At 34.6% G+C, this 23,252-nt stretch overlaps 1 protein-coding gene across 2 annotated transcripts in view; it reads left to right on the top strand.

The window, feature by feature from the left end:
- LOC149569688 (UDP-Glycosyltransferase superfamily protein) overlaps positions 1–23,252 on the top strand; it is a 207,298-nt gene that overhangs the window by 87,125 nt on the left and 96,921 nt on the right. For both annotated transcript variants that reach the window (XM_089822412.1, XM_089822411.1), the window contains exon 6: positions 19,707–19,788. In XM_089822412.1, the coding sequence (XP_089678538.1) occupies positions 19,707–19,788 (82 nt within the window). The remainder of the gene's footprint in view (positions 1–19,706; positions 19,789–23,252) is intronic.

Below are 23,252 nucleotides of genomic sequence, written 5' to 3'. Positions count from 1 at the left end.
CAGCTGCCCTTGCTGATCTGACCTGTAAGGGTGCATTTGAGTGGATTGCTCAAGCATAGGAGTGCTTTGAGAAGTTCAAATAGATTATGACATCATACATAGTGTTAGCAGTGCTAGACTTTTCGAGGCCATTTGAGTTGTATTGTGATGCCTTAGGTGAGGGCATTGGTGGTGCTTTTCCTAGGATCGCCATCCCATTGTATTTGAGACCAGGAAGCTTAGTGGTCCAGAAAGATCATTTAGTGTGTAGGATAAGGAGATATTGCCAATAATGCATGCCTTGGCCAAACTCAGGCAATACTTGGTTGTCAATTCTGCATTAAAACAAATCATAATAGCTTGAAAAATTTCCTTGGTCAATGGGATCTTAATGAAAGGCAAAAAAAATGGGTCAGCAAACAATCCTATGATTTTGACATGTCCTATACTAAGGGCACAAAATGTAGATACTGATGCACTCTTACGGAGATTGCACTTTGTGTGTTATTACAAAGGTATCTAAGGATTGGAGACACTTGATCATTGCAGATTATGTTAGGGATCAGTGGGCAGTTGATATTGTTTATGGTGGTACTCACGACAACAACTATACCCTTGCAAATGAGCTGATCATTTAGAAGGGGAGGATTTTTTTGGTCCTAGGATCAGGTGTCAGGCAGATTATATTGCAGGCCTTTCATGATTCTCCATTAGCTAGACATCCCGGGTTCTTTAAGGCCTATAGATAGATTCAGAAGAGTTTCACAAGGAAGGGCCGGAAGTTAGATGTGCAACAATATGTTTGAGAGTGCTCTGTTTGTTAGTAGAACAAATGGGAGCATTACTATTCAGCTGGATTGTTGCAACCACTTCCCATTCTTGGGAGGAAGTGTGAATGTTTGTCCATGATTTTATCACAAGCTTGTTGAAAGCCCAAGACAAAGACTGCATCTATGTAGTGATGGATCACCTTACCAAATATGCACACTTCTTTCCCATCACCTCTACATTTTCAGCTATATAGATTGCTAAGTTGTTCTTTTGTGAGTTGTTCAGATTGTGTGGTTTACCCAAAGTATTGTGAGTGACTGAGATAGCCATTTTATGAGTCACTTTTGGTAGGAGCTGATTAGATAATGTGGGACAAAGCTGACTCCAAGCACTAGTTACCACCCCTAGAGTGATGGTCAAACTAAGATTGTTAATAAATGAGTGGAGTGCTGTCTGCAGAATAATGTATTGGCACAACAACGGACTTGGGTGAAGTGAATATACCTATGTGAGTATTGTTATAATTCCACTCACCACATGTCCATTTAGATGTCCCCATTTAGAGCGTTGTACGGGTATGGCCCTCGAGCTTCATGGATTTGTTATTCAATGGCAGTAGGGTACCCAGTGCAGGAGATTTACTACAAGACAATTAGGATGTCATGAAGACTCTGAGAGACAACATTCAAAGAGCACAAAATTAGTAGAAGTAGTATGCTAATCAGAGGAGGACCGCTTGCTCTTTTTAGGTGAGAGATATGGTGTATTTGATGTTGTAAACTTAGACACAATCTTCCATCAGGAAGTGCGGAGTTGAGAAGCTCAAGCCTTGCTATTATGGTTCCTTCCATGTGGTTAGACACATGGGTGAGGTAGCCTATGAGCTTGATGTGCCAGAGGACAACAAAGCTCATAATGTATTTCATGTATTGCACCTCAAGAAGGCGTTGGGTAGGCATGTTGTCCCATCTTCTACTTTAACTTCACTAGATGATGAGGGGAGATTAGAGTTGATTCCTGAGGCTATGTTAGATACCAGGGAGATGCATTTGCACCAACGGATCATCAGAGAGTTTCTGGTGAAGTGGCAGGGTCTACTAGATGAGGATGCCACTTATACTTCAGCATCCCACACTGCAATTGCTTGGGGACAAGCAATCTTAGGGACGGAGGATTGTAATGTCCCCAATTTAGCAGATTCTAGTAGCTTGCTGTTGTCAGTTCATCATCGCGACCCTAATGAGATGAGATTGTATTTTGAGGGTCTCCATTGAGCGAGTTGCTATTTATATTAAGTCGAATATGTAGAGTTACCATTTTTAGCAGTGCAATTGAGGCATATGGTGATTTGGCTCCTTTAGTGTTGATTGGGCTTCATTGCTGAATAGCATATTGTAAGTTATTTTTATCAAGTTATACCTAATGAATAACTCATAAGTCTTCCTTATAATTTGATGGTGTGAAGCTGAAGACTCTTGAGTGAAAAGTGTAATGGTGAAGCTCTTGGGTGTTTGGTGTGTGAGAAGCCATCTTTCATTTAATATTATAAAAGGATTCATTATGGAGACCGAACCATCCTCTTGTTATTGCATTTTATGAATTTTGTGAAGTGTCTAAGGGTTTCAGCATTGGGAATTTGGAGAAGTCTGATTTCTCCATTTGAGTTGGGAAAAGATCCAGTGAATTGTGTTTGACGTCTGAATTCAATTTGTAATTAAATTGTTGCTGTTGTATACTAATTTAATTGATATTTGATCTGCATGTTGAAAGTTGAAAGGGAAGGGTTTGTAGAGAAATTGCAATTACTACTGCTTCAAATTTAAGATGGAAGCATCTGACTGTTTGGCATTGAATTTGTGCATTCATCATTGCAATCAACATCACTTCACTGAGTCTTGAATGGGCTGCAATCTGCCTGGCTGAGGCAGCGTTTGGATACATACTCCTGTGAGTTTGTAGGCACCTGCATGTATCATTTTTGGGAGCCGTTTTTTCTGTAGACAAGCCATTCTTCTTTAGTGTCACATCCCATAGCAGCATTTTGAAGCATTGGTCTGAAATCCTCATGTGTGGCATGGGAATTCTTCTATTACTGCTGCAACTTATCTAATGCCAAAAATGTCATAGGTTCTTTAATTAGTTGCTCTGTCTTTATGTTTATGACTTTGATAATTGCTTACATCAAAATTGCAATTGCAGATTATGCTAGCAAGCTATAGTAATTCTCAATAATTGTCTTCAATAATTGTATATATTTTCTTAAGCATTTCTATATATTCTGAAAATTACAAAAAAACATATATATCCAAAACTGAAAAAAGCAAAAGCAAAAACGTTCAAAATAAAAACATTCATCCAACACAATTCTAGAGTGAGCTAGTGGGGCTCTTACACAAACATTTATAAAATTTGTGAAAAAATGTCACTTAAATTACATCCGCGGGTCGTAGTTCGTCGAAGTTTGTTCTTGGTACAACATGTTTGGGCATGGTTCACTTAGGTTCATTTTGACAGCCAACAAGTTCGAACTAGGTCCTTGATTTAGGTACCAGTTCATACCTAGGCATGGACTGAAGGGGCTAGGGGCACACTAGGGTAACTAAGGTTATAATTTAATTATATTTACTAAGGTTTCTATTTTAATTGAAATTGTTTAATGGGCACTTTAGTGTTATTGCTTGTTGGAATTGGGATGAAAAGTTTTAAATCATGGGCACATGAAAGAGGAACCTTGTGTGTCAAGATACCAGTATATTAGTGAAAAGGTTAATTTTGGAGCAATGGGGGAGTTTAATTAATAAAGTGGCTTTATTATTTGTCAATTTTAAATTATAACATAAAGTTGCTTTATGAGAAATGAAATTAAAGTAAGTTAAAGGAGATGAAGACAAATGGTAACTGAATTTATAAGAGGGGTTTCAGATTTGATTTCATGGCTTCTAGATGCATTTTTGATATTTTTGCTGATTTGGTGCTGAGTGTGGAATCGAGGGTTTCAACTTTTCTTTTTTATTTTAAAAAAATTTGAAAGAATTGAGAGTTCTTATCTGCATTTGTACTTTGAATTGGTGTTCATGCGGCCAATGAATTGTGTTGGATGTGGTTTAATTTAGAACACTCATTTGAGCTCATATGGTGATCAATTTGAGAGAAAGTTCTTGTTTTTTGTTTCAGCATTTAATAGCAAAGTCTGGAGGATTATTTGGATGCAGATTGCAACCCTTAAAGGTCTTCGTATGGAATTATAGACAACTGCCAATCATCTTCACGCTATAAACAAGGTTTAGAGGGCTTTGCAAATAGTTCAGAGATTCTACTTAAAAAATTCAAGGTGGAGCAATTTGATGTCATGTTCGTAATTAGCCATAACTCAATTTCATAATTTGATAAATAATTTCCTCTTGTATTGTATATGATTTCTGTCAATAATAAAAGCATTTGGTTCAATGCTTCGGAAATTAGTTTCATAATTTCCTTTTTATGCCCGACCAACACTTAATTTTTTTTTCAAGGAAACCCTTATTTATTTTAAAAATCATTTGTATATAATTTACAAAGAAAATTAGGCTGGCAAAGTTAGAACTTGGAGAGAGTTCTTACATGATACTTTGATTCACAATAGGGCGTCACAGGAGCACACGAGACATTTGAATGGGATGCTTGGTATTATAGAGGTTTCGTCTCTATCTTCCAAGATGTCCAAATGTGAATTTGTACTTACAGAGATCTTATACTTGGGACATTCGATTGGTAAGGATGGAGTTAAGCTTCATGAAGAGAAGATTGATGCAATACACAATTGGTCACCACCTAGGAACATTTTAGAGTTGCGTGGATTCCTTGGTTTATGTCTGGATTACAACCGGTTTGTTAAGGGGTATTCATAGCTTATAGCCCCTTTAACAAATCTCACTAGGAAGGGTTCTTTTAGATGGCCAAATGAGGCACAGGTTGTGTTGATGGGCTTAATTAAGCAGATTGTGAGTGTAATGCATTAGGAGAGGGTATTGGAGCAATTATTATGCAAAATCGCCATTCTATTGCTAAAGAGAGGCTCTATTCTACCCATGACAAGGAAGTGCTTTCCATCATGCATGCATGCATTGGTGAAGTTCTATCATTACTTGGTAGGTGGTAAGTTTGTAGTGAGGACAAACAACAATAGTGTAGATACTTCTTGCAATAAAAAGAGCTTAATAAGTATTAGTAGAAATGGGTTAGTAGGATACATGCATATGATTTTGATACCAAGAATGTCAAGTGGAAAAAAAATATTCTTGCTGATGCACTTTCAAAGATTCCTGCAATTGCTACCCTATGTTCCTTGAGTGAGATTTCAGCAGATTTGAAGTCTCAACTATTGGTTGAGTTTTCAAAAAAATAGTTTGCATGCAAAATTATGGATGGTTTGGTTTAGGATGACAAATAAATAGTGAGTGATGATCTTATATACTATAAGAACATAATCTACTTGGTTCCTGGATCAAAACTTAAAGAGCAGATTTTACAGGCTATCCATGATAGGCCACTTGCAACACATCACAAGTACTTGAAGACATGCAGGAAGATCAGAGAGAGGTTCTCATGTTAGGGCCTTAAGGATGATGTCTTGCATCATGTGTGTGATTCCGTGACTTGTCAACATAACAAATCAAAGCGCACCTTCCCAATGGGTCTTCTACAACTGTTGCCCATTCTAGAGTAGAAGTGGGAAGGTATTTCTATGAACTTCATTATAGGACTTCCAAGGGTCTAGAGAAAAAATCATATTTACATGTTGTGGATAGATTGATGAAGTATGCTCATTTCTTTCCTTTTGCAGCCAATTTCACATCTTAGGTGGCAAAGTTGTTCTTCAGAGGGGTGTTCAAACTACTTAGACTTCTAAGGACCATTGTTAATGCCTGGGACAATAGATATATGAGCATCTTTTGGCAAGATTTATTTCATTTAGTTGGTATAGAGTTAACACCTAGTACAAGTTTTCACGCTCAGACGGATGGATAGATAGAGGTAGTTAAGAAATGGCTTGAGGGTTACTTGTGTAATTATATCTTGGGGGAGTAGAGATCAGGGTGTGTGTAATATTTACTGCTATAATACTATGTACTATATGTCCATTGGCATGACTCCCAATCCTTTTATGGATATGATGCACTATCATTCGTGGATTTTGCGTTGGATGACAATAGAGTGCCTAGAGCTCATGATATGCTTTAGGATTGTCATGATATCCTTAAGGCACTTAATGGTAATATTCAACATACATAGAATCAACAGATGTATGAAGACTATCACAGGACAGAGAGGTCATTTGAAGTGGAGGACATGTTCTTCTTGTGCCTTCAGCCCTTTAGGAAGAGTACACTTAAGAGTAGTGAGGCAGAGTGTTATATCCCAAATTTTGACTTAATTTTAAATTTGCTCATAACCGTTAGATTGAACGGGTTTTTCTTTCATAATCATGTGAAGTAGGTAATTATTTATATCCGTTGTATTAACTCTTAATAAAGATAGTTGTTAACCATTACTTGTTATGTGATGTTTAGCAATTGCTTGATTTTGGAGTTATGGTTAATAAATAAATTCTTTTAAATCTTTATTTGGAAATTATTATGGAACTTGTTATTATGGTGGAAGTATTTCACGGGTGATTGCAAGAGAAGATGAAGAGGGGAAGCATTCCTAAACGGGATCAACGAAATGGGATACTAGCTTAAGTCCAGTCAATAGGATTGACAATTATGACCTTAAATTGCCTTGCAAGGACCTAATGACTCGAGCTTCAGGATACAACTAAAGGACCCGCATGAGCTATTAAATAAACAATTTAAAACATAAAACAATTTAATTAAAATATAATACGTACCTCAAAGGATTTTAAATGATCTTTCACCATATTATTATAATATATACCTATGTACGTACACATAGATATAAAAATAAAGTGACACCATAATATTATTTTCTTTATAATAAAATGATGCCACCTCACCAATACATATACGTAGATGAATATAAACCATAATATTTTTCGAATTATAACCTTCAAATCTTCTTCCATCCTTTTTATTCTTTTTCTTGTTTGAAACCGATTGAACACTTGGCACATTTATTTGGCGTCCAAGAGCCAATACATTTCCTTTATGTTACAGCTTCTTGGAAGCCAAGGAGTCACGTTACTCATTATATATTTTAAAGTCGAAGGAGACGGAAGGCAACATTTTATTCTTATTTTCTTACAATACTCGACTACCTTGTTCTTGCAAACGACTTCTGTGATCATTACTGCCTTCTTCCACATTACCGACTACCTTTTTCTTAGTGCCGACATCCCTGCTGTTATCAGTTTATACCAGTACATTATTCCTTCCCACAATTTCTTGCTTATATAGTTATTTTGCCGAAAATTGTGAGCAACCTCATACAAGGATTGCATTAGAGATCTTGCAAGCAAAGGTGAGGCAGGTAGTTGAGTGTTCAACAAGACTTCATTTCTAGATTAATCCAGGTTATGTGGAATATCCAAATCCAACATTGTAAATATGATTTTTCTTGATCAAATGTTACAACAAAACTGAATTACATAGCAGTAAGCTACAACTTTTATCATGATGATATCTTGTTTGATATTATAGGATTGATCCTCTCAAAAATTAGATTTGTATATGGCAAGTAAAAGCCAAGTAACCATGCTATGGATTCAAGGATCATTATGCCATTGGAGATTAGAGTTACACAATATTTTTTACAAATCTTTAAGAACATCTTTCTCAAATCATAGATTGTGATAAGTTGGAATATATATAGATATATATACTAATCTTGAATCAATTGAGAATCAACGGACATAGCCGATTGCTCTGAGATTCGGGCACCTAGGACTTACCGATTGTATAGCCCGGAGGTGAATTGGAATCTGCAATGACATAGAAATACAAGTCAGATATGATGAATTAAAAACTAAAATTATTTTATTAATAGCTCATGCTCGTCCCTATTATTGTTTCCTGTTGTCAAGTCAAGAGGTGGTGATCAGGTCATTGAACCCATCAGAAAACCTTGGCCAAGGTCATTTAAAGGCATGTTTGCCATCTATTGATCACTTGATGTTAGTGGTTCTAGTTATGCAGACATGTCCGTCCATAACTGTGTGGATATTCTAAACACCAGAATGCTCAAGTGGCTGAACTAAGAATATTCCAAGCCCAATCCCGGGGTAGGGAGGGCCTTTCTAATTCAATAGATTGTGTGGGGATAAGTATGGTTCGAGGTTGAGAGGTTAAGCCTAGGTCAATGCTTCTCCTCTTACCGAAAGTCCAAGCTTGCACAACCAACTAAAGACTCATCAGATAATACTTGTATGTTTCCTTTTCTTCTTTTCACGTTAAGCATTTGCTTTACTTATATGTAGAAAAAAGATAGTTAATCATCATTATAGTTATAGTTAAATTTAGTTTAATTGATCATTGATACAGATTGTTACATCCCAAATTTTGCCCTAATTTTAATTTTGATTATGATCATTGGTTTAACGATTTTTTTTTTCTTTTCCTAATCATGTGAAACAAGTTAGTGAATTATATACGTTGTATCAATTGATTATTTCTTTCCTGATCATGTGAAACAAGTTAGTTAATTATATACGTTGCATCAATTGATTATTTCTTTTCCTAGTCATGTGAAGCAAGTTAGTTAAATTATATACGTTGTAGCCAGTGATAACGAATTATTCCTTCATGATCATGTGAAATGAGTTAGTTAATATAGACGTTGAAAAAAATGATTACACAACTTATATTTGTCATTCGATGATTGAATGACTTTTGATTGGAATTGACAATCAATGTGTTTATATTTTTGAATTAATGTATTGGCGAGAATGTTTTGCTTGAGTGGTTGCAGGAAGAAGACTGAGGAGAGGGGAAGCATTGCTAAACGAGATCATCGGAAGGGGATGGTCGAAATGGCCCAGTCATCAGAATCGATAGGTATGACCTAAACTACCTTGGAAAGGATACAAAGACTTGACCTCAGGTTTCGTTAAGGGACCGCATGAGTAAGAAAACAATATAATAACAACTTAAAATAATCAAAAACTAAATATAATTCATACCTTTTAAGAGTTTTTGAATCTCTTTTATTTAATCATTATTATAAACTCGTAAATACAAACTTATATATATATATATATATGAAGTGGCACCAATAAATTATAAATAAATAATCCAATGATGCCACCTCATCAATATACATACAAGAATGTACATAAGAGCTTATAATAATAATAATAAAAGATTTAATCTTTTCATTTTCTCATTTAACTTCCCGCTTTTATTCTTTTCTTTTCAAAATTGAAATTCTTGAAGTACCCAAACAGACTTCTTGGAAACGTATGGAAGCCGAGGAGTCTCGGCCTAACTTTTAAAGGAGTCATGATCAGGATTGAGAATGTCTCTCACATTTTTGTTTACTTCATGATAAATCATTGCTCTGAACACTCTTCTTTACCGTCGAACATCGATTTATGCAACCGAATCCTTGCAATTACAATCATAGTCATCTGCTATGAACCTGATACATCCTCTGCTGCAGAAGTGAAGCTGGAAGCCCAACTTACGATTGGGGGAGAACAGGTTACACCCGAACTCGCAAGTTATACTTTAGTTTGGTAATCCTTGGGAACCAATTGTGTAGTATTGCAATGGAAAGTTTATTGCTTAGAAACAGTGCTAATATGGAACCGATCTTATTTGAACTTAGCTGAATGCAAATATAATGCATGCGTACTTCCATTCTAAATTTTTATTTCTGCTCTTCCATTCTGCATCTACATATTCTCCTCAGTCGGTTGGGAATGATTTGTGGAGATAATCTAATATGCAATTTGTAAATGTCTGAGTTGTTTATGATACCAATTTCCAAACAATCTTGAGCTTACATCAATTATGCAGCCTATTGAAGACTGAGATAGATATGAATGTTGAACAAATCCATATGATTGCAATACTCATAACATATATAATACCTGGCTCGAAATCATAATACTTTGATACCAAGGAATTCACCTGGCATTGAAGCCATAGTATGGGTGAAGACGTGTGAAATCAGGTCGGAATCATGAGGACACTGAGGAATTCACCCAACAAAGAGGCCAATGAATGGTGAAGAGGTGTAAACTTAACCTGCAAATAAAATCAAGAAATCAGATTGGAATAAATAATTAAATAGCTCATGCATATCCTGATAAAGGAACCTGTTGTCAAGTCGAGTGGTGGAGATCGGGTTTACGAACCCAATTTGAAATCCTTGGCCAAGGTAGATATAGGCAGATGTGTCAATCATGAGATCTTTTTGTTTGTCCAGAAGCTTCAGTTATTTAGGAATAACTAATGGGACACTCAAACCACGGGGTAGCTCGGATGGCTGGACTTAAGAACATCCCAAGCCCGATCTCGAGGTAGGGAGGGCCGTTCTATTAAGTTAGGATGTGTGGGGATAAGTATGGTCCGCGGTTGGGAGGTTAAGCCTAAGTCAATGCTTCTCCTCTCACCAATGCCGAGGCTTGAACAACATGGCAAAGGGATTTCTCCATTATTTCTATATGTTTTTCTTTGCACTTCTACCTTAGAATCATAGCAGAATAAATAGGTAGTTGTTATTTTACTTTCAGCTGAACATGTTATCAGTTAGAATGAATATTTTAGTTGATAAAGAAGATAGTTGTTACTTTACTTTCAGCTGAATTTGTTATCAGTTAGAATGATTAAAATGTTAGCAACATGCTCAATTATTTATTTCATTACAACAATCGAATATATTATGCAAATAGAATAGGAAGGAGTTACTTCTTTCTAGTTATAATTAGTTAATGGAAGTCTTTGTCATGTGAAATGGAATCAATTATTTGATAATTATGTGTTTTAAACTAGTTAGGAAAATTCGTTTGTACCATAGATATTTAATTTAATTGTTATTCTAGTTATTTCAGTTGATCATTGATATAGTTAGTTCAGTTAATCATTATTCTAGTTATTTCAGTTGATCATTGATACAATTATTTTCAGTTAATCATTATTACAGTTGATCATTGTTTCAGTTGGTCATTGATATAGTTATCTTAGTTGGACATGGTTATTTCAGTTAATCATTGATAGTTAAAATAGTTAATGTCCTATGAAAAGGAATTCAGTTATTTGTTCAATAATTTGTTCGAGAAAACTCTGTATAAATTGTCTTTGTTTTGTTATAAAGAACTGCTTGTTACATAGAGAAACTTAAGCTGAGATTTTATGGGCCTTACAAAATATTGAGGAGGATCAGAGAGGTTTATGAGCTCGATTTACCTTCTGATAGAAAGATACATAATGTATTTCATGTATTGTGCTTAAAGAAGGATTTGGGGCAGTACAATATACCTTCACCCAAGTTACCTCCATTGGATGAGGAGGGCAGAATGATTTTGTTTTCTGTTTATATTTTGGATATGAGGGAGAGAAGGTTGAGTAGAGTTATTAGGGAGTACTTGGTACATTGGAGGGATTTTTCCTTCGAGGATGCCACTTGAGAAGGAGAGGCTCTAGTACAACGTCCAACTTTATAGTATCTTGCAAGCAACCAACTCCAAAACAGGACGACTATTGTGTCCCCTTTTTAGATTGATCAATAGTTGGCAGAGGGTTGACTTATTATTTGGGTTCTTGTAGGTTAATGATATGGTTAGGGGACTCATTTAGAGGGTTAGGGAGCTTTATAGGGACTCTGAGTGGTTTTGGACCTTTAGAGGGCAACTCCTACATTTTAGGGAGGTCTCCTAATTTTGAGGAGAACTAGCAGTTGACTGGATGACCACTTAGGAAACCATGTAGTTGAGCAAGATCCCTTTTAGTTTCATTTTCAGGTGTTTGGAGATAGGTTCCTACATTTTTGGGAGAATCCCTACTATTAATAGGAAATGCCAGTTGGTGTGCAAGATCATAGGGCTTCAGTTGCAATTTAATTCTGAGTCCAGATTGGCATTTCACGAGTAAATCCAAAAATATCTTAATATTTCCTAAATTGGTATCGATTAAATTAATGTTAAAGTGATTTTATAAAGTTGCTTTGTTGGGTGGATATTTTGCAATTGACATTTTTGTGAAAATCCAATCACAAAATAGGTAGACCAGCCACAATGTGTGAGACAGTCTCTCCTACATTAAAGGGAAGGCTCCCCCTTCTCACCGTTCCTTGGATCGACTCAAGGTAAGCAAGAAGTTGAGAGATTTGTGAGGAATGTTACCAATATTCTTTGCTCTTAACTTTCATGAAAGAATCCACTTACCCGTGGAATGAGTAATGGGCAAGATGACATCTCTAACTACACTTCTATCTAGTAGTTGGAAATGGTGATAATGATAAACTAACACTAACTTAAAGGCTAGCTGAAAGCGTACTAGTTTGGCTCTTGGTTCTGTTTTAATCTATTCTATAAAAAAAGCCTCTACCATTAGGGTGCAAAGACATCCATAAGTAGGGGAATTCTAACTATTTTTCATGAATTTGAGATGGTAATACAAGCCACAGACAAAGCTTCTAGTCTATGTATCACCACAATTGCTCTCAGTCAAAGCTTCGGCTCTGATTGATTATTAACTCACTATGCTCTCATTATTGAACACACACTAATAATAGGAATCAAAGATGTTAGGCACAAATTATAGTCAAAGTTTCTAATTTTCTCTATTACAATTGCTTCCAGTCAAAGCTTCGAATCCAATTGCTTCTTTTAGTCACTTTTCTTCCAAATTGGTACTACACAATCAAAATTATGCTTGCACAAGTTTGACAGAGCTTTCTTGCATACAACAAAGATGATTTTTACAATGAGGGGCACTCCTTTATATAGGCAAAGGAGTTGAGAAAAATGAGGAAAAAGTGGGAGCAACTCAACCAACTTTGACCCGATCTAACAAATAAGAGAAATTATTGGGTTACATGTAATTACATCATTTCATGTAATACATTCTCTCCAACTATAAGCATGAAAGAAGAAGAAGAGGAAAGTTAAAACTGTTGATTTTGAATGAATCAATCTTGTAGATTGTTGGCAAACGCCTTGTACTTGATGATGCAATCTCGGATGATAATAGGATAAGGAGTTTTTGTATTTCGTACCACTAAAATCACCTTGATAATCATGGTGTTGCGCCTTTTGATAGCCTCTGACTCTCTTTGATGAATTATCTAATGTCATTTGAAATCTTGATGTGATCAAGCTTTTTCTCATTCAAGTTGTCGTGAATTATTATTTGTAGATCAGCACAGACTGAAGTCTTTGACACTTTGAAAATCTTCTCGATGATGTTCGGATGTAAACTCGAAACAACTTTAACACCAACATCTGCAAAAAAAAACAAAAAAACAAAAAAAAAAAAAAAAAAAATATATATATATATATATATATATATATATATATATATATATATATATATATATATATATATATATATATTGAAGCAAAGTGCTTGGCGTATTCCCAAATGAACTTAGGGTCTCAGAAAATCATTGGGAAAATTGAGACCAAATGAATTAATGCTTTTTTGATTCGAAGCACACCTTCTTTACTGGATGTCTTCATTCTTTATAGAAATTTTGACATATCTTGACTTGTTGCAACATGAAAGTTTCAATGGAATTGAATCCATCATTGGAAGATATGGATTATGACTCCATGAGAATATTGGCAAAATGGATCTCTAAGGAATAATATATGTAGAGTATTGATTAGATACTCATGGAACCTATGCAATGAATTGGATGTGATATGGAAAATGCATGCATAGGACTAAAATGGGACTTAGGAAGATGGATGGTATGTAAATGCGTATGGGAAAATGATGGATTCTTATAAAGATGCCTTGAGGAATGAAGGCTAGGCACATGGGAATGCATACAAATAATAACTTTTGTTTGTAAAAGTGTGATCTTTAGTCAAAAATGGGTTCTCTGGATGTCATTACATGTAAAATGAACATGCATTTAGGTTTAGAAGATGGAAATGCGTGTAAGTGGGAATGAAGAGTGAGATTACATGTAATTGTATGTGGAGAATGAGATGCAATGTGTCATGACATGGATAGTAGAATTACATGTAATTGCTCTTGAAGTGTAATTGCATATGAAAGGAATGGATGCAATATGCCTTGACATGTAATGGTGAATATGGACTGAAATGATGCAATTGCACAAGATGGTGGAAAATGGAGTGAAGTGAATCGTGCTCAAGTTCTTGAGAAAGAACTTGCAATTTTTCCCAAATGAAGAAAATCGAGAAAGCAAGCAAACAAACAACAAAAACAAGCACAAAGAAAATACATACCTTTGGTTTTAAACTCAACACTTGTCAACAAGCAAATTGCTATCGAATGCAAATTCGAATTTGGAGTTTGGGGAAAATCCAAAATTGTGAAAATGAGAGTTTTCATTATATTTAAAGTTAAAATGCACTTTTCATAGCATATATATGGACAAATGTGCAACTTCAAGCTAAAAATATGAAGAGAAATAAAAAGATAAGCATGAATTGATGAGCAAGTTTGAAAATGTCCACTTACTTGGAGATCAAAGAGCCAAAATAACAAGAATCATAAACTTTAAAGACCAATTCTTCTCCAAATCTGGATTCCCAAACAATAGTTTGACTTCTTCCATACTTGCATTCAACAAATGTTATTGAGCAATGAAGGGTCGAATTTGACATGAGAATGCTGAAAACATGGTCTCCAAAGGCAATAGCATGCATTCAAACTAAAAAATGACCTCTATTGATCCAAAAGTATGGGCTGGAAATGCCATTTTTTGGGTGGTTTTAACGAAAACCTGCCCTTTTCATGCAAAAATCTGGATCATTTTTGCAAAAACCTTGCTCACAAATGCATATATATCAATTGTTTTTGACTTGTGAATGTAAAAACAACTTCCCCAAATGCAAATACATGGATCCAAATGCAAAAACGTGACTCCAAAATGTAAAAAAGTGAATGATAAACCCAATTTTCTGGGCGTTTTTAGCAAAAACGTGATTCTTAGAAGGTATGAAATGAAGCATTTTTGACATCTAAAGATAAAAATGTGTTCTTCAATAGCAATTATATGGATCATTACCTCAAAATGACTTCTATTTGAGCTAAAATGTGATCAAAATTGGCCCAAATCTGGGTGTTATTCAACAAAATGTGGCTCAAAAATGCAAAAATCTGAGTCATTTTTGTCTTGGATATGCAAAATCATGACCTCCAAATGCATATGTATGCATTCAAACTCAAAAACAACCCCCTTGTAATGGATTTCAAGCCATTATATGGGTAGATCTGAGCATTTTTTATGAAAAATATTTCTTGGGGTAAGAAAACATCAAATGTTTTTCCCTTGAATCTTCAATTTCGGTTTCTATGAGGGCATATGCATGTATTAATGACAAATCACACCTTTTGGAAGAGATTTCATGTTTTAAAAATATGAATTAGAGTCTCCTCATTCAAATCGCACTTTTTGAGTGCATATACATGTTTTAAAAATATGTAATGGAGTCCAAGAGCAAAATCGCACCTTTTGGGGTGCATTACATACTTCAAAGACATGTAATAGGAGACCAAATGCAAGTCACACCTTTTGAGTGCGTATGTATATTTTAAAATTTGTTCACAAATGACCCTTAGTGCAAAATTGCACCTTTTGGAGGTCACTGTATGTTTTGAAAATACTTAAATATGCATGTCTCACTCTTGGAGAGTCGTTTCATATTTTAAAACACATGTATTTACATGTTTTATGTGTTTTCAAATTGCCTTTTTGTTCAAAATCATGGTTTCTAGAGGGAATTGCATATTTTCATGTAAATGTGCTTGTAGACATTCTATGCACAACTTAAGCAATGAATTACACACATGCCAATTTAATTTTTGATGAAATTTTACTTAAATGAGTCATAAACAATATTTACACTATATAGATAAATATATAATGTGCAAATATGATTCAAAAAATAATATTTACTATGATGTTTGAATTAAAATTCAAAAATTAAATCAAACTATATATTTAATATAGTGACTTAAGTGAAAAATTAAAAAGCAACTCAACTTAAAAATATAACATAAAGTGCTCTATAGTTAATTTAAGTGAAAAATTAAAATACTGAAGTAACTTAAAAACATAATATAAAGTGAATTTATGTTATATTTTCCAAAAAGTGAATGTCAATTTCAAAATGTAAGATGATATTTTAATTCGTGCAGTTGCATTTGAAAAGTCCACTTCTTGGGCACTATCTTTTGATTGCCAACTCCGATTAAGCCCTAAGATAGACCGAAACGAAGAGAAAACCGAAAGCAATGACTTGAGCAAAACCAAAGGACCAAAAGCCAACAAACACAACCTCAAAAACGAGAAAAAATATGTTTAAGGCTTCAAAAATCAAGCATAGGCTCAAGAAATAGAAAAACTAAAAAGACTTGATGAAAGTCTTCAGTAAAAAGATTTGTTATATCAATTGAAATCGATTGGTTGATCAATACTAACCAATTAAATAATGAACTAAACTCAGAGAAATGCAAAACTAATTTCAAAAGTTTCGTATTGTTAACTACATTTTGTGTTGACAAAATGCAGGACAACACACTTTATAATATAATAAGTAATAATAAATGTTGTCTCATTCCCTAGGCATATAGACATAAGTTATTTTAAATAAAAGGGGTGTCAGTTATAAGAAAGATAGATTACTCCTTGGTGGTTGATTTTTTGAAGGACAATAAATTTATTAAAAATTAATAAAATAAAATAAAGGAAACCCTAATGGTGGTCGATTTTGCTTGAGAAAGAATAATAAATGGTCTTAGGAGGCTCATTTTCAATATCCAGGTTACTTGTTTTCATTGTTGTCGGTAAATATTGTGTAGCTGATGGGTTGATGTCGTCGGTAAATATTGTGTAGCCGACGAGTTGATGTTGTCAGTAAATATTGTGTAGCCGACGGGTAGATTAGCATGTAGTCGGTAATTATTGTGTGGCTGACATGTTGCCGACAGACCCCTTCGGGAAGATTCTTCAAAAAGGTATATGTACCCCATCCAAGATCATTATAATAATCATTGTAAGTATTATGTAATCTCTTCAGCATATATGCAAATAATAAAAGGAGTACTTCTGTTACTTGTTCTTGTCTATTGTCTGTATGCATTAATCTATTTACCCCATATGGTAAACATTCATTACAAATCCACGGCAGAGCTCTAATTTGCACAGTTGCAGCAGTATCTCTCTTCAAGGACTAAAATTCTTGAAGATTGCAGGATGGACGTCCCCCAGTTTGCTTGTGGAATGAAATTACAGTGTTATATCAGCTGGTAAGAGTAATTTGAGCATTGGTTTTGGTGAAGTCAATGTATTTGTGTTGGAAAGGGCAGAATTTTGTATCATATTAGCAGACTTATTTAGGCAGCCAAGTCCTAGTTGTACAGCCCAAGGGAGAGTGGATGACTTTTGGGAAGAAAGACATATTACAACAGGAGGTTGACAGGGCAAGAATCTCTCTAAAGTTGCAGATTGGATTATTTTACTACCATTGGAATCTGCTGGTGAGCTTCCAGCCTTGCTGTACATCCCAGACAGTGATGTCATCTAGCCAGGTTAGAGTTTTGTCAGCAAGTCATAATGCAAAAACATGTATGGTTGCAGATCTCAATGGTATGGCTACTACTGTGTGAGAATTGACTGTAAATTTGAAACAATCAATTGCTATAATTTTCTCTGCTGGTTGTGCCTGATATATCTTTATTACTTCAGATTTGTGTTCAAATAATTAAAATCAGAGTTTGCATATGTTGTTTAGTTTCTGTTTTGTCATTAGACTATTATCTTTTTTGCTAATTATCCAAAAGAAGATAATATTTTCAGAAAACAAGAAAAGCAAAAAAAAAATAGAAATTGCAAAAAATTAGAACAAACGAGACCTCATTCATCCTACGCTGTCAAAGACAAAATAGAAATCAAATTTCAGAATTTGCCTCAGAATTAAATTGTTCCTCTAGAATATTCAACTGGTGACAGGGCAATCTGACATGGCGCATTAATCTGACTAGGCAAATACATGGACAAGCAAGCAGCTTAGGCAGACGTGCAACTATCTTAATCAGACAACCAAACAGCTCAAGCACGTTGAGCACCTTTAACACCTCAAGAAAATCAACCAATTTTCTATTGCTTTGAGTAATCCTCTGAGATTTATATGGCCTTAATCATCAACTTTTGACATTAATGGCAACGTACTCAACACAACATAAGATTTCGAGCAACAAAGGAAAGGAAGTGAAATCTTATAAGGGCTTTACCATTGCTAACATTATCATGACTTGTTTGTTATCTTCAATGAGTAACATCCTTAATCAGATGTAAATCTGATCGCTGCAGTATACACATATTATCTGTTACAAGTATGAGATTTCTAGCATCGATTAGATTGATATTCATCAAATAGCAACAACATTGATTTAATAATGCAGATCGATATATTTGGAACAAAACATAATTGTTTCAATCTGATTTGTGAATTGTAATTCGATTCAGCAATAAGATTAATATGATGATAAAGTGTATATTTATATAAAACTATATCATTGTATTGACCTTATAGTTATCCACAATTATCTGACCGAAGATACTATTTTCAACATGGAGTCTCTAAGTGACAAAATCCAAAATGTCAAAATGGGAATTGCCAAAATAATACATTCATGGCTGGTCTTTGCTTGAGCAACAACCTCAGAAATCATAGTCACATCATTCATTAAATATCTCAAAAGCTCCTGTTTATTGCCCTTGTTGCAATGAGGATTATTCTCATTTTGCAATGTGAGCCCAATTTATCCTGTTACGCATCATGCTTCTCGTTAAATTGTTGTGGCTCCTTAGGATCTACATCTCACTGTCTTGCTAGACCTTGCTTTTACTCAAATGTATCTCCATTAATGAGACATAAGACACTATCTATGTACAATAACTGGCTTTTCTGTTTTCAGAGGTAAGTCCTCATCTTAGAAGAGTAAATAATACATTAAATGGACCAGTTTCTCTTAGCAGTAGAGGAATTAGAAACCTATAATATAAGACAAATTTCAAGTGTGTGCAACAATCTTGGAGCACTATAGATCGGCCACCGATTAATTGGCAGCTGGATTGTCTCAAGCCAAAGTGTGCTTCTCCGTTCTTGCTAAAGTTCTTTAGCCATCTAGTCAGGTAAACTTTGTATACTCAACTTCAATCAATTAAGCTCGTTTGGACTACACATTCTCAAGAACCTTCACAGGCTATTCCTCACTTCATGGTCATCAACGGGAATAACTCGGCTAGGTTTGTTTCCATAGCAATTTTGGATTGAATGCATGTGTAACTATCATGTGCAGAGGGCTCTTTAACTTCCACCTATACTGGACGATGTGATGAATATGCTCATTGTAGAACCTTTAGGGTATGGTCTATCTCAGAAATGTGAACCTTCAACTAGCCTAACATGCTATCAATGCACTTGCAGATCTCCCCAAGACTGGGTTTGTTAGAACCCCCAAATTTGACAACAATGAAAACAAGGGATACAAAAGATGTGATATATCTTGCAATTGACCAAAAAGTGTCACTAGTAAAGTACAAAGCAAATCAAGTTTTAAGTAGTTTGAGGAATTCCTTCTTGGAAGATATGTTTTGGTATATTCACCTTTAATCATTATTGCTTGTTTCATTGACATTTGGCTCTCATTTTCTGAATATGTAAACCATCTCTTTCTTTCTAACTTGTAGACTTTATATATCTGGTCATTGGAGTGCTTTTGGACAATACAGTATTTTTTGCAATATTTTTGGGATTACTCAAAGATCCATTGTCAGGATCAGGAGATAACACTTTCTTTTTCATTTTACAGTGCTCCATCCTCATTTGAACGCAGATTCAAAATTGAACATCCATTATTATATGAACAACTTCAAGAAGATAGTCCTAATAAGGTAGTATTACAAACTTGAGTTTATCATTTAGATAATATACTCATCATTTGATGTTAATGTTTGTTAAAATTAAAAAATATTGTTGGAGTTCAGAAAGGAATCCAAGACACTCTAACGTCCCACAGTGTATCTTGCATATAGGGCATTATGTAAAAGAATCAAAACATGGAAACGCAGGGAATGTTCAAATTTGAATAATGTGAGCCCACTTCTATTGAAGTTACACAGAAAGCACATAAAAAGTACCCCACTTCCAATGTAATGTCCCCTCTTTTGGGATAACTTAAAATTGGGACAATTACCCCAATTCTTTACACTTTATCAAATTCTTGCACTTGAACTAAGTAATGGAGCGTGAGTGCCATATCAATTGCTATTTCAGATTCAATCAATAATATATGTGCGGAAATGATTTATCAATATTCCTCTGTAATTACTTTGTACAAATTCCTTAAATATATAGGTTTCATAAATCCATCATAATCATTTGTATTTTCTTCATATAAGACTGCTGGTGTATAAGATCCGGTTTTGTATCAAAAGGGGATTCCTTTTGAATAAAGGACATCTTTATATTGATAAACAATAGCTCTATGACAAATTGCACCTCTCCATAAGTTAATCACACCCATACCTTGTTTAAAAATTATAATTATTGTTTACAACTTAATCTTATTTATTTATTAATAGCTGTCACAATGATATATTCCAGAGATGCATTGAAACTATCATTGTATGATAATCTCTGCTGTTCCATAATAGTCAATCATATGTATGGTTCCTTCATAAATTCTATACCATGGAAAAGTCATTTTAGTCTTTATATCAATGAAATGGTTGCTTCTATCATACTGATGTCTGATGCTGATCATTATCCTAAAATACATGCAGTCTACTTGTTTTCAGATGTTAGTAATTTGAGTTTATACTCCCATGTCTGTATTTCTATTGCTTGATGGAGCTCCACATATTAGAATTCTCAAGACGAATACATCCTCCATCTGTTCGATGATCTGCCATGTTTGCATACAACTACTATCTGAGTGGATATAGTTTGCTGAGTCTAATATATACAAAATGCTGATTGAGCATTATTATGGCTGACCGGACTAAGGGAGATGATGATTTAATGCTGATCTCTAAACTCCTTCAACACTGACTGAATGATATAAGTGTTTGATGTTCCATTCTCTCTCAAAATCTACACTATGCAATTCCTCCAGTGAAACTAATGCTCAATGATAATTTCTTGTTGTTGCTCTTTCTATACCATGAAAAGACAATAGGTACATATCTTGTGCTGAATCCTTGTTTTAATATTTATATTAATATAACATGTTTAATTTATATTAATATATAAGAATGCATATTAATATAATATATTTGATTTATATATTAGTGTCTAAGTTGTCAGTTCAGATTCTAGTACGGATGTGGGTTCGAAATTTGTCCAATTTTATTTTTCGGTTGGGTTTGGATTCGTTTTTGGTTCGTATGTGTATGTGTGTGTGTACGTCTATATATATATATATATATATATGCTGCAGCAAATAATTTCATACATCACTATGTTAAATTTAAGCAACTTAGTAAAATACACCACCACGTATTTTAACAGTTTAGTCCAAATGACATAACAAAATGCCAAATACACCACCATATCAATGTTTCTGTTAAAAAATGATAATTCCAACATTAATGATCAGTCATCACTCATCAGTGATAAAATATCATCAAAAACCATCAAACAAATCATCGTCATTTTGCTGTGGCGAATTTGAAACACAAAAAATGCCACTAGCATCAGTTCTAGCAGCCTCAACATTACTGTGTAGCTCATGATCACCATCATCGATTGCAAGTGCGTCAAAGCGGGCTTCTAACTCCGCACACTCTCATTCAACATCCCAATGCTTTGATTCCCCTTTTTGTAAGCACCTTCTTTGTGTGTTGTGAGCCTCAAGTTTGAATGCACAAAGACCAAGCTATCTGCATTCTTGGAATTTAGTCTATTTCGTCTTATTGAGTGGATAGCATATGTGCTCCAGTTCCTCTCGGATGACAATGAGCTAGTGAACTATCAAGATTTACAATTTTGAAATTAGAGAGTTAAAGAGTTTTCAATAATTAAAAAATATATATATATATAAATTCAATATTCATCAACAATAATTTAGAAATTAGAAAATTAAGAGAGAAAATTCTGATGGCAATGGGTTGTAGGTGCTGGTACATTTGTCCAGGAAAGTACCACCATTAATGTGCATCAGTATTGTTCTTGTCTTTAGGAATGTCAAGACCACAATCATCAGTGCTTGCAAATCTCTTGAATTCAAACCTCACGATAGATCGTATGTGCTTGGAAAAGACTCTTCAAAGGGCTTCCTCGTACCCTTGAGCAACTTCAGAATCTCTTTATTGGGCAACTCTAGTGGTACTCCCCTGAGGACTGATTGACTATAGAACATGGGGCACAATGCAAATGCAAGTAGGTAGTAATTTTGTTCCACCTCTCTACCATGATTATTTGTAGTTCCTTGCAACAAAAATTCTTTAGGATCTTGCTCTTTCTTGTTTATGATATTTCTATTATTCTCTATCATGGAGTCTATTATGCCATCATATACCTCACCCAAGCAAGGTCTATCCATGTTAGTGTATTGGATCTTGCTCAATATAGGCTCAGTGAACCTTAGAAGGTAACACAGTCCCACCAAGAGTCATCTAGTATCATTGCCTTAATGGAAGCTGCCTTGACACTATTAGATTCCCTCCATATGCTCCAATCAGCACTGATTACCATTCTAGACAATGTCTTTTTAAGCTTGAAAAGACATCTCAAAACAATAGTGTTGCATGCAAAACAGGTCTTGGCAGCCTATTTTAAAATCAAAACAATAATATATTGAAATCAATATTAAAACTAAAATTAAAAAACATTGAAAGTTTACAAAAGTGACTAATTTTCTAAAACGTATCTGATTTTTCAATAATTTAACTTACCTTCAAGAGCTTCAATTTCAAGAATTGTCTAAAAATGGCTCTCATCATATGGTGGTTTTTGATGAACATCTGGATCTCCTATGCATCTTCATACATTTTTAATCTACTCAATCTTAGCACCAATTTTTCGCAGCATTAGGTTGAGTGAGTGCACAACATAAGGTGTCCAAAAATTGTGTTCGAAGCACTCCTTAACCAATTACCCAACAACCCTACAATTCTTGGCATTGTCAGTTTTACTTGAACAATATTTTGAGGTCCAATTTTCTTAATGGCTTGGATGAGAATATTAGCAACGAAAGGACTATCCTTCACTTCCCCTTCATAATCCACAATGTTCAAAAAAATTGCACCTCTTGTGGATACTACAATAACATTGACTAAAGGACGATTTCTTGCATCTTTTGGATGGAAATATTGTCATTGATGTCAGAGATCTTCAGGATGTTATTATTAGAAGT

Source organism: Cupressus sempervirens, chromosome 3 (genome assembly GCF_028749045.1).
Source record: "Cupressus sempervirens isolate cs-2001-9-10 chromosome 3, ASM2874904v1, whole genome shotgun sequence".
Classification (NCBI taxonomy): Eukaryota; Viridiplantae; Streptophyta; class Pinopsida; order Cupressales; family Cupressaceae; genus Cupressus; species Cupressus sempervirens.
This window is presented reverse-complemented; position numbering and strand designations above follow the sequence as displayed.